Below are 13,417 nucleotides of genomic sequence, written 5' to 3'. Positions count from 1 at the left end.
TCTGACATCTCTTAATTCCCTCCATGCTACACATGGGAGCTCTTGTCTTTTATTCATCTCCCAGACCCTTCCATCCTGCCCTCCCTAACCAGACAAGCTATTCATTCCACCAACTCTCTCTCTCTCTCTCTCTCTCGCTCTCTCTCTCTCTCTCTTTCAGCTTTTCATCCTGATCTCTCGCCCCAAGCCACGACTCTACACAAAATGGCTATATTCATGCCGTAATTACCCGACTCATGTTCTCCATGCGCTATTCTATTTCCATCCCTGAAGCTCAAAGGATCGCTTGACGTTTCTCCTCAGCTACAAGTTCAGATCGAAAGGGTGTTTTTTTAAAATATTTATTTATTTTTTTTTTTTTGTGATTCAGAACCATAAGGAATGGGTCTAAAAATAAAAGCGGCAACGCGACGCTGTTTCGTTGTTTTTTGACGCACGTAGAAATGTCAATTTTGAGTGTTCAGTCACCGATTTGGTGCAGGAAGCAAAGCAGAAATGTTCACACAAGTTCATATCGAGTTCTGTTTTTTTTTTTTCCTGAATCTGTGAGAGAAGTAGAGTCACACGTCGGATTTCTGTAATGCACGTCTCTGTAGTTTAATTGGACATGATGAACGAAGGACAAAGTAATTTCCCACTTCACTGAGCTGATATTATTCATGAATATATTAAATTGTTATACAGACACTATTGTTATAGTGCAGTCCTGGATTCTGATTGGCCGTTGATATGGTGAAGGTTTTTTCAGGGTAACTGCAGGTTTATATAAGGAGTCTCCAGTGTCAGAGGTAAAGCTGTGACTTTAAATTTTCCAACATGTTCAGGACCGAGGAGGTTTCTTAGTAACATGATTGTTTTTGGTGACAGAACGACTCTTTATAGCTGCTGTAAGGTAAGTGAGAACTTGTTTCGTGGATGTTCCACAACATTAAACGTAACTATAAATGGATAATAAATATGACATATTGTTCTTTAATAAATAAAAAATTGTAATCGTTGGCAAACTTCTGTGGTATAAGACGAATAAAACACTTCAGGATATGCTTTTAGAGGAAAATAATAAACGTTGAGGTGGTACCTGTAACTCCGGTTCATCACACCACACAGTTGTTGATTATTTTCCTCTAACAACATGACATGAAGTGGTTCATCTCAGAGTCCATGCATTATCATCTCAAGTTCTGGCCTCTAATTTCTCTTTTGACATTTTTACATTTATCTAAGATATATAATTCAGAGAAAAAAAATCTATCTATCAATCTATCTATCTTACAATATATATATATATATATATATATATATATATGTATATATATATATATATATATTCACACACACATTACAGTAATAATGCTGTAAATAATAATTTACCTGCCAGTAACTTGTGGTCATTTAAAAAAAAAAAAATTTAAACATTTTTGCAACTGCAAGGTGGATAAAAGCATAAATAAATAAAAATAAAATGTATTTATTTTAAAGATTTAACATGGTTTTAAAAAAAAACACTCCAATGTTTGTCTCAGGTACAGTGTCAAAGTGAACACAGCAATAAAATCATATTCTGTCTTTTTTCTTCGCCTCCGTTATCTGTCCATGTCAGAAAAACATGTCGTAATAACCCTCCCTCAGCCTTCAGACAGAATATATCAAAGAACGCAATACCGAATACTGAAAATTAGCATAATTCATTCAGAACAAACGTCCAAAACACACTTCATATCCAAGTCGAGATCATAAATATGTATGAGGCATAACCATAACGGTAGGATATTAAAGTCAGCTCTGTGACGAGGAACATCTCAGGAGGGGAGAAAGTGCTGAATTGATCACAATTACTCTTTATTACGAGGGTCACGATTGTGGCGAAGGACGAGGCGAAGAGTGAAAATTAATTTTCACCGAGGAAAATTTCTTCATTTTATATACAGATGTGAATCTCTGTATTAAGAACATAAATCAAGATCTCGAAGGAATGTTACATGCTGGTACGTGAAAACCAGCAGCTTTGCCTCATCATGATTTTAGCCTTTATGTAACTGATATAGCGCAAAGTGATGTCATAATATTATGCAAATGAGGTCTCTAGCCATTTCCAAACTGTTTCATCATCGCTGTTTAATACGGCTGAAATGCTAACTCATTACTTGTTGTCTTTAATATAAATATAATATTAATTAATTAATCTTGGAGAACATATTTAAGAAGATTTCTGAATAATAGAAAAAAAAGTTAATAATAGCTAAATATTACTATATATGGAATAACACACAACAGACTGTGCTGTTAAAGGAAAATAATCAAGGATGAGGTGGACTGACATGACACTTTTGTTACTTTTACCACCGCAAAGTTGATTATTTTTCTATAAAAGCACACCTCAGAGTGGTTTATTCTTCTCACAGCAATTTTTTTCAACAATTATTTTTCATTTATTTATCCGAGAACAATGTGTCATACTTTTTTTTATCCATTTATAGTTGCTTTTAATGTTTGTCCGTGAAACGAGTTCTCACTTGGATATGTTATGGCACCTATAAACAGTCGTTCCTTCACCAGCGTCTCTTTTTTCTCTTTCCTCTGTCCTGAAGATGGCGCAAAGGTTGACACTGGAGACTCCTTCCATGCAGTTTCCTTACAGAAAACTTTTTTTAAAATATTTGTACGTAGACCGTCTGCCGTACAAGTCCCTGTGAATGCACTGTTACTATAGAAACGATAACGTATTAATGTAATCCCGTGATGTGCAGCTACACTACTGTCAGTGCTGCTGTTACAGGAAATTAATCAACACTTTCTCTGTGAATGACACACTGCTGTGTGAAGAGGATCTACAGCTGCTGTATTTTCTGGTGTGTGTGTGTGTGTGTGTGTGTGGAGTGTTGAAATAAACGATTGCAGTCGTGATGGAAGTGAATCCGAGCTGCGCAGTTAACGCTGCTGAGTATCCGTGTCTTGCTCGTCCTCCTCTTCAAGTCCTCCGGGATTGTCTCTCCTCGATCAATCGCTCTTTTATCCGCCGTGTCGTCGCTCATCAGCTGACATCGATCTGCTTGCTGCAGAGAAGCGCAGGACTGCCTCTGGTGTTCGGGTTAGCATCAGGTCTCTACGCAACTGTCTTGTCTGTCTTGTTCTTTTTGTCTCTGCTACGGTATGCTCTTAGAAACAGTTCTTTGGTTGGCAAGGTTGGTTGTAGAACAAGGGTTCTTTGGTTGTCTCTTGGGGGGAAGCCATAAAGGGTCTGTTTAGAACTCTACAACAATGTTTTTCTAGCATGATAAGAACCTTTAACCATACAAAGAACCTAGAAAAGTCTTATATATATATATATATATATACACTCACACACACCGATCTGCAATAACATTAAAACCACCTGCCTAATATTGTGTAGGTCCCCCTTGTGCTGCCAAACAGCTCTGACCCGTCGAGGCGTGGACTCCACAAGACCTCTGAAGGTGTGCTGTGGTATCTGGCAACGAGACGTTAGCAGCAGATCCTTTAAGTCCTGTAAGTTGCGAGTTGAGGCCTCCATGGATCGGATTTGTTTGTCCAGCACATCCCACAGACGCTCGATCAGATTGAGATCTGGGGAATTTGGAGGCCAAGTCAACACCTTGAACTCTTTGTCATGTTCCTCAAACCATTCCTGAACAATTTTTGTAGTGAGGCAGGGCACATTATCCTGCTGAAAGAGGCCACTGCCATTAGGGAATACTGATGCCATGAAGTGGTGTACTTGGTCTGTGACAATGTTTAGGGAGGTGGTATGTGTCAAATTAACATCCACATGAATGCCAGGACCCAAAGGTTTCCCAGCAGAACATTGCCCAGAGCATCACACTGCCTCTGCTGGCTTGCGTTCTTCCCATAGTGCATCCTGGTGCCATCTCTACCCCAGATACGTGATGCACACGCAGCCGGCCGTCCACATGATGTAAAAGAATCATCTTCCAAGGCCACCATCTTCCATTGCTCCATGGTCCAGTTCTAATGCTCATGTGCCCATTGTAGGTGCTTTAGGTGGTGGGCAGGGGTCAGCATGGGCTCTCTGACCGGTCTGCAGCTCCGCAGCTCCATACGCAGCAAGCTGTGATGCACTGTGTGTTCTGACACCTTTCTATCATAGCCAGCATGAACTTCTTCAGCAATTTGTGCTACAGTAGCTCTTCTGTGGGATAGAACCAGACAGGCTAACCATTGCTCCCCATGCGCATCACTGAGCCTTGGGCGCCCATGACCCTGTTGCCGATTCACCGGTTGTCCTTCCTTGGACCACTTTTGGTAGATATTAACTACTGCATACCGGGAACAAGACCTGCTGTTTTGGAGATCCTCTGACCCAGTCGTCTAGACAGCACAATTTGGCCCTAGTCAAAGTCACTCAGATCCTGACGCCCATTTTTCCTGCTTCCAACACATCAACTTCAAGAACTGACTGTTCACTTGCTGCCTAATATATCCCACCCCTTGACAGGTGCCATTGTAATGAGGTAATCAATGTTATTCACTTCACCTGTCAGTGGTTTTAATGTTATGGCTGATCGGTCTATATATATATATATATATACACACACACAAAAAAAGAGAATAGTTTATATTTAGTTATTTATTAAACCTTGTTTATATTTTTTCTTTATAAATTATTTGAAATACATTTATGTAATAATTCATGAAACTTTATTCATCTAATTTTAATTATATTTATTTATTCTGATATTATTATGATATTATGTATACGTAAATTGATGTATATAAATGTTATACATTTGTTTTTTTTTATTGTACAATATTTCTTTGAAGAAAAAAATTAAGTGCCAAAAAATATGTAGACAAATTTATTTAATATTCATAATTATGAGATGTTATTAATGTTATTAATCTTCATCTTCTTCTTCATCTTCATCTTCTTCTTACTACATTGTGACTATAGCCAATTATTCTTACGTTGTTTGCATTATTTCTTGAAAGTAAATAAAATAATCTGCCAGATAACCGTCCCGTAATCCCACAACACATCTATAAACATTTATTAAACAGCTCATGTAGCTCATGTAGTGATGGATCTTCTTAATAAAACACACATTAGCTAATAAATAAAGTCTCCTGTGCTGAGCTCAGTGGAACTCAGGAGCGGACAGAGGACGCTTCTGTAAACTGTTAGAACCTGAACGACTCAGCGTGCAGTTCTATAGCACGAGACTCAGATTAATGCTGTTCATCATCAGAGAGGTAGAGATAACAGACTGTATCATCATCATCATCATCATCAGAGAGGTAGAGGTAACAGACTGTATCATCATCATCATCATCAGAGAGGTAGAGATAACAGACTGTATCATCGTCATCATCATCATCATCAGAGAGGTAGAGATAACGGACTGTATCATCGTCATCATCATCATCATCAGAGAGGTAGAGGTAACAGACTATATCATCATCATCATCATCATCATGATAGATATAATGGACTGTATCATCATCATCATCATCATCAGAGAGATAGAAATAACAGACTGCATCATCATCATCATCAACAGAGACATAGAGATAACATATTGTATCATCATCGTCATCATCATCATCATCATCAGCTCTATAGAGATAACATACTGTATCATCATCATCATCATCAGCTCTATAGAGATAACATACTGTATCATCATCATCATCATCATCAGCTCTATAGAGATAACATACTGTATCATCATCATCATCATCATCAACATCAGCTCTATAGAGATAACATACTGTATCATCATCGTCATCATCATCAGAGACATAGAGATAACATACTGTATCATCATCGTCATCATCATCATCATCATCATCAGAGACATAGAGATAACATACTGTATCATCATCGTCATCATCATCATCATCATCATCAGAGACATAGAGATAACATACTGTATCATCATCATCATCATCATCATCATCAGAGACATAGAGATAACATACTGTATCATCGTCATCATCATCATCATCATCAGCTCTATAGAGATAACATACTGTATCATCATCATCATCATCATCAACATCAGCTCTATAGAGATAACATACTGTATCATCATCATCATCATCATCAACATCAGCTCTATAGAGATAACATACTGTATCATCATCGTCATCATCATCAGAGACATAGAGATAACATACTGCATCATCATCGTCATCATCATCATCATCATCATCAGAGACATAGAGATAACATACTGTATCATCATCGTCATCATCATCATCATCATCATCAGAGACATAGAGATAACATACTGTATCATCATCATCATCATCATCATCATCAGAGACATAGAGATAACATACTGTATCATCATCGTCATCATCATCATCATCATCATCATCATCAGAGACATAGAGATAACATACTGTATCATCATCGTCATCATCATCATCATCATCATCATCAGAGACATAGAGATAACATACTGTATCATCATCGTCATCATCATCATCATCAGAGACATAGAGATAACATACTGTATCATCATCGTCATCATCATCATCATCATCATCATCAGAGACATAGAGATAACATACTGTATCATCATCGTCATCATCATCATCATCATCATCATCAGAGACATAGAGATAACATACTGTATCATCATCGTCATCATCATCATCAGCTCTATAGAGATAACAGACTGCATCATCATCATCATCATCATCAGAGAGATAGAAATAACACTGTATCATCATCATCAGCAGCAGCAGCTCTATAGAGATAACGGAGTGTATCATCATCATCATCATCAACATCATCATCAACATCAGCTCTATAGAGATAACAGAGTGTATCATCATCATCAACATCATCATCAACATCATCATCAACATCAGCTCTATAGAGATAACGGAGTGTATCATCATCATCATCATCAACATCATCATCAACATCAGCTCTATAGAGATAACGGAGTGTATCATCATCATCATCATCAACATCATCATCAACATCAGCTCTATAGAGATAACGGAGTGTATCATCATCATCATCATCAACATCATCATCAACATCAGCTCTATAGAGATAACTGAGTGTATCATCATCATCATCATCATCATCAACATCATCATCAACATCAGCTCTATAGAGATAACGGAGTGTATCATCATCATCATCATCATCAACATCATCATCAACATCAGCTCTATAGAGATAACGGAGTGTATCATCATCATCATCATCAACATCATCATCAACATCAGCTCTATAGAGATAACCGACTATCATCTTCATCATTATCATCATCTTCAACATCAGCTCTATAGAGATAACAGACTGTATCATCGTCATCATCAGAGAGATAGAGATATCATACGGTATCATCTTCATCATCATCACCATCATCATCATCATCCGCACTATAGAGATAACGGACTGTATCATCTTCATCATCATCATCATCATCATCAGTGCTTTAGAGCTAACAGACTGTTTGTGTACATGTACACTGTAGAGTCTGCTGACTAATAACAAATAATAATCATTTAACTGTCATAAACAACGTACTGTTGCAAAGAAAATATTAAAATAAAACAAAAAAAATACAACGTTTTAGCTGCTTGTGTGTGAGTTTTTTTGTTGTTGTTGTCTTTATAGAAGGAGCAGCTTCTTCTATAAAAATTTACAGAAGAACTATAAAAAAATTAGTAATAAATAAAAAGTAGTAAAGGTTCAGTCATCTATAGGATCTTAAACATAGTTTTTTTGGCCTTCCTATATTTTTTATGTATATGTTTTTTTTTTATATGTATTATTTTTCTTTATATTTAATATTTTTCTATATTTTCTTATTTTATGTCGGAACAGTTGTACAAAGCATTTCACTGCAAGTCGTACTGTGTACGGTTATGCGTGTGACAAATAAAATTTAAATTAGAATTTTCTACATTTGAGTGTTTATGTCACCTTGCTTTCATCTTCATACTCCAGTAACTGTTCATCTCCCTCGTCTGCTGGTCAAAGACTAAAATAGCTGTGAGACAGAGGAGGCTCGTAACCTCATTAATCAAACCCTTCACTCGCTTAGGTGCAAGTCGGCGCCCTTTGACCTTTGCTCCCTGAAAGTGTCAGGAGGCTTCTCTGGTATGTTCTGTGGCATTTCCTCCGAGTGCGTCACATGCGCATGTCATTCACACACTTTCCTCCTTCTGTATCATGGGGAATAATTTTCCAGGAAAGCCGCCAAGATGGCCGCCGCATTGACAGCCTTGATGTATAGTGATTTATAGATTTTATCAACATGATCCATGCACACGACTAAGCGTGCCAGACTTTACGTAATTAGCCGTAAACAACATGAGGTGACGTGATTAGCATTATTCTAGCTCAGCTGTGATGCTTTCCGTGATGTGGATTATAAAAATAAAATATTCCGATGTTTTCTTAGGCATTGTATCCAAGTAGAGATACAACGTTCCCTAGCAATGAGGCAGTAAGAGACCAACTTCCTGTTTACTGCCGATGTTTACGAGAGTCCGGAGGAGATGCTAAACACACATTACGGTTGAACAGAACTAGGACGTCGGGAGTTTTATTGCTGGGTTGCTGCGTTAGAACACAAGTGGCAAAAGATCAGTGGTCCAGCATTGGCACTTAGTTGGCGCAGTAAAACAAAGAAAGTGGCATTTGGTTAATAATGATCTCCTTATAAGTATTTTTTGATGATGATGATGATGATGCTTCCTGTATTGGGAGATCCAGAAAGTCTAGCATCACGCCGTGTCTTGGCTAAAAATCCACCAAGCTGTGAGGGAGGCTCCGTATCGATGGGGGAGGGGGGGTGGCGGAGATGCCCTGGGCACGAGCTTATTTTTTACCCTGATGATCCGCTTGCTCAGCCAAGCGAGGCATGGTTAGACGCCAAATCCACCTGGAGAACGAGGCGAGACTGCCAAGAGCAAGCATTTGAGAGAACACGCTCAGGCGCATCAAACAAACCTAGCATCACATTTCCAAAGATCTCCCATAAATAGCTTAATAGCATAAAAAAGGATGGCAGGTCTTTAATACAGAATAAGTACAGAGCCCGAGGGAGAAAAAACCCACAAACTGCTTTAACAGAGCTGTAACCTGATTGGTCAGTTTGTGAATTCACACATAGGGGGAGGGGGGGGCAAGGGGGGCGTTTTCTTTAGACGAGAGCAGAAACGTAGCAAAACGCGGGCGCAGTTTATTTCATTTGAGAGCTCGTTACTGCAAATCTCAACTTATTACATCGTAGCCTTTACAAACGAAATCGTGATCATGTCCTGAACATTTCGCTTGCATGGAACCTTAACAGTAACATTTTCATAATATCTTTTTTTTTTATCTTCTTTTAATAATATTGAACCTCATTTATCAATCTTTTAGGAAATGTTTTTTTCATGGACTAAAGATTTCTTAACCCTTACGTGCGTATTTTGAAAAAAAAAAGCATCTTTGTGAGACATTTACATTTAGCCACGCCCACAAAACTCCATTGAAGGCAAAAAAGCTCACAGAGAGCAGAAAACAACAAAATGACGACTAAACGGTGAAAGAGCGCCTCCTAAGCGTAGCATGTGCTAAATCACAGGTTTACACTTAGGGGATACAAACTTATGCACAGGGGTGTAAAGTGATTTCCAGAATACTACAGTATGTTTTAGGAGAATTATATCGTGTCACGCTCATTTTTAAAAATGTGCGTGTGATTAAAGCACGTCATGGTCTCACCTCAGGAAAAAAATGGCGCATCAGGACCTGAAAAGTGAGAAAATAAAAATAGTGGTTGGTATTTGGCTCGGAGTTTTGCACCCTGGTGTATAGATCACACGCTGTCTCGCTTTATTTCTGTCTTTTCTCGTACGTTTCAGTGGGTTGAAATGCTCACAGGGGCAGATCCAAATTCTCTCTCTCTCTCTCTCTCTCCCTCTCTCTCTCTGTTGTTCTCTCACTAGCAAAACCGGAGCTGTGATATGGGACACAGCCTGCGGTACAGCGACCTTTGACTCTCTCTCTCACTCTCACACACACTCTCTCTCTCTCTCTTTCTCTCTCTCTCTCTCTCTCTCTCTCACACACACACTCTCACACTCTCACTCTCTCTGTTCCAAATTCAGGTGGCTGTAAATGTGCTTTCTTCTTTTTTCCTGCCATCTTTCACCATACCTGTAAAAGAATCCAAAAACATTCCACTCACGCACACACACACACACACACACACACACACACACACACATAGGGTACACATAGACTTTCTCCATTTCTTGGTGCATTTAATATCAGAGCTGAAGAAATGTCTGTGTTGATGAATTTTCTCCACCAGACTTATATACCACACACACACACACACACACACACACACACACACGCGCACAGTTATTCCTCAGACACTTTGTCAGTAAAAGAGCTCAGATGCAGTTTGTGTGTGTGTGTGTGTGTGTGTGTGTGGTATATAAGTGGGTGGGGGGATGGGGGGAGGGATTTCTTTTTAAATATTTTCCACCAAAAGCATCACAGTTTCCATCACAAATAGGCTGTGTGTGTGTGTGTGTGTGTGTGACTTTTGAATGTAGGAAAAAAGCTCTTTGTGTAATTATTAAATGTGTGTGGTTTTTTTGTCCCCAGTGTCCCAATGCTACAGTAGTTTAGATCTCTAACAATAAAACACATGGTGAAGGATGAAGTCAAGGTTAAACCTCATATCCCATCAGTACGGTTAGAAGAAACTGAATTTCAAAATTGCTAATTTTCCCTCATTAATAAACAGGTTTGAGTCCAAGCTACACTTACACACCATTATTTAAAAAAAAAACAAAAAAAAAAAAAACCCCACAAGTGTTTAGTAATGCTCCCATATCCCCAACTAAGGGCTTTCTCAAGGACAGTTGCTCATATTTTCGGCCGCTTTGCCAATTTGTGGAAATAATGAATTTGGCACACACAGCTTGAGTGATGTTTTCAAAGGGAAAAAAAAAGAAAGGGGAAAAAAAGAAAAAGAAAGCATCAACAAAAGCAGAACCTGGACTGAATCACAAGCAATCTGGTCCTTGAGATCTGCTTCCTGCTCCATGATTGGGCGGATGCTTATCATGTGATTGTCGTTAATTCAATCCAGCTACCTGCTAACGAGCCGAATGGCTGATGATGTTGTGGTTAGTGCAGGGAAGAGTTACGATCAGTTCGACTTAAATACACATCCAGATATAATTACTTCCCCTGACAAACATGCGTCTTGTCCGAGCAGGTAACCTGATTTAAAGGCTAATGCGTTTAGCCGGTACGGAAACAGGCTGTGTTTACGTTTTGTTTTCTGTGTTGATTACGTTGTTCCTGATCACGCCATTATAACTAACGTGTGCTTGTCATGCTGATGATTACTCACTCTTCTGCTCTATGAGATGTACCTGAACTCATCACACTCACAAACATCACAACTAACCCTTCTTTCTCCAAACATCAGCTATGTTTTTTTTTCTTTTCCAAAAAAAAAAAAAAGCTATAAAAGTGCACATTTTCTTCCAGGTTTCTCGAAAGCATAAAAAAAGAAAAAAAAAACAAGGCTGGATTGCTAAAAGAGACTGAAAATTGAGTACTTGGACTACATGAAAAATAGTTTTAAACTTTTAACCTGTATCTAAATTTAGAGCCTTTATGGAACCCCAAGAGTATCAAGACAATTTAGCTAAATTTAGAAATCTTAATGGTTCCTCGGTTGTTCCTCTGGGGGAACTCTTAAACATTTAAACCCTACACCAAAGTATTTCCCAGTATTTGTCAGAAAGAGTTTTATATATAAAATTTTTCTAGAAGAACCCATGAACACTTAAAGAACCCTAAGAGTGCACCAAGAAGCTAAATGTTAAACACCTGAAAGGTTCTAGATATTCAGACGAAAACAATTAGCAATAATTTGGAGTTTGTACTGTGCGCTTACCCAAATAATACACACACTCTTAGAAAAAAGGGGTTCTTTAAACAGTTCCTCAGATAAATAATGGTTCCAAGAAAGGGTTCTACTTCTTACAGGAACCTGATAGATATTTAAAATATCGCTCTCTTGGTACTTTTTAAGGGTTCTCTGGATAATTGAGTGTTCTTGTCTACTTGGAACCGTTTCTGTTGTAGGGTTTTGCTTAGAACCTTAAATGGATTCTCTTAGATTCTCAGAGAACTGAAGAACCCTTAATGATATAGCTAAGAACCCTTCATGAACCATTAAAGAACTCTAGTTCTTTACTAAGTACCAAGATAGCTAACTGTTATACTCCTGACAGGGTCTAGATATTAAGAAGAAAAGGGTTCTTTAAGGGTTCTTTAAGGGTTCTTAACTCCTCCCCCAAAAACTCTTTTTACTTGGTAAATATGATGTTGTAGAGTTCTACACAGAGTTCAACCAAATAACACTTAAGGGTTCTAAATGTTCTTTAAAAGAGTGTATGATGATCTTTTGTGGTTTGACACCTCGATTAGAGAAAGCTTAGAAAGATGAGATGAATAAATCCGCAGATGGAATTAAACCAAAGCCAAGTGATGGATGAAAGATTGAGCAAATGGATGGATGGATGAGGACAGACCGTGTGTAACGCTAGCCAGATTCCTCCGTTAATGTGGTTAACTCTGTGTGTGTGTGTGTTCTCCCGCAGTGTGTGTGCGCTCGCTGGAGGTGACGGTCAGCCAGAGCAGTGTGCAGGTAGCCAGAGGCCAAGCGGCCATCTTGCCCTGCACCTTCACCACCAGCGCCGCCCTCAACAATCTGTACATCATCTGGATGGTTACGCCGCTGTCCAACGCCAACCAACCTGAGCAGGTAACAAACTACACATCATATGCTGGTATGATTCTAAAACATATTATATTATACATAATCAAAAGAAACAAAACATTCACAACATTTCAACTTTCATTTAATGTGTTGGCTTCTTTCACTGAGATCACTTTTTGCTCTTTTCAAACTTTTTTCTGTCGAGGTTGATTTATGGTTTACGATTGTCGTCCTGTTCCTGGACACGCCCACATTCCATTTTTTTACATATTGGAATTATTTTTCTTTGTAGAGCAAATATAAAATAAAAGTACATTTTATGGATTTCAATTAAAATTCAACAGGGGCGCACATACTTTTGCACCAACTGTATTTATCACAGAGGACAGAGATGAAATCTGAACAAATGAGACGATATACTGTATAAAATACATAAAATATAATGATATGATTAGATTAAATTTGCGATACCACTGGAAGTTAATTAGATATTGCTAATTGGACTAAATCTCAGTTACCACGCCGAAGTTGATTATTTCCCTGTAACAGCATTTTCCCGAGTGTTTTATTCCTCTTACACCAAAACAATTTGTCAATGATTACAAACTGAAATATATTAAAGAACAACATTATACTTTTTATCCATTTATAGTTACATTTATTGT

The 13,417-nt window shown here is 38.2% G+C and overlaps 1 protein-coding gene across 2 annotated transcripts in view; it reads left to right on the top strand.

Annotated features, from left to right (window-relative positions):
- Positions 1-13,417, top strand: part of igsf11 (immunoglobulin superfamily member 11) — an 80,197-nt gene that overhangs the window by 49,844 nt on the left and 16,936 nt on the right. For both annotated transcript variants that reach the window (XM_026943329.3, XM_053239797.1), the window contains exon 2: positions 12,634-12,797. In XM_026943329.3, coding sequence (XP_026799130.2) covers positions 12,634-12,797 — 164 coding nt within the window. The remainder of the gene's footprint in view (positions 1-12,633; positions 12,798-13,417) is intronic.

Source organism: Pangasianodon hypophthalmus, chromosome 14, assembly GCF_027358585.1.
Source record: "Pangasianodon hypophthalmus isolate fPanHyp1 chromosome 14, fPanHyp1.pri, whole genome shotgun sequence".
In the NCBI taxonomy this organism is placed as follows: Eukaryota; Metazoa; Chordata; class Actinopteri; order Siluriformes; family Pangasiidae; genus Pangasianodon; species Pangasianodon hypophthalmus.
Note: the sequence above shows the minus strand (reverse complement) of the source record. Positions and strands in the feature narration are given on the sequence as shown.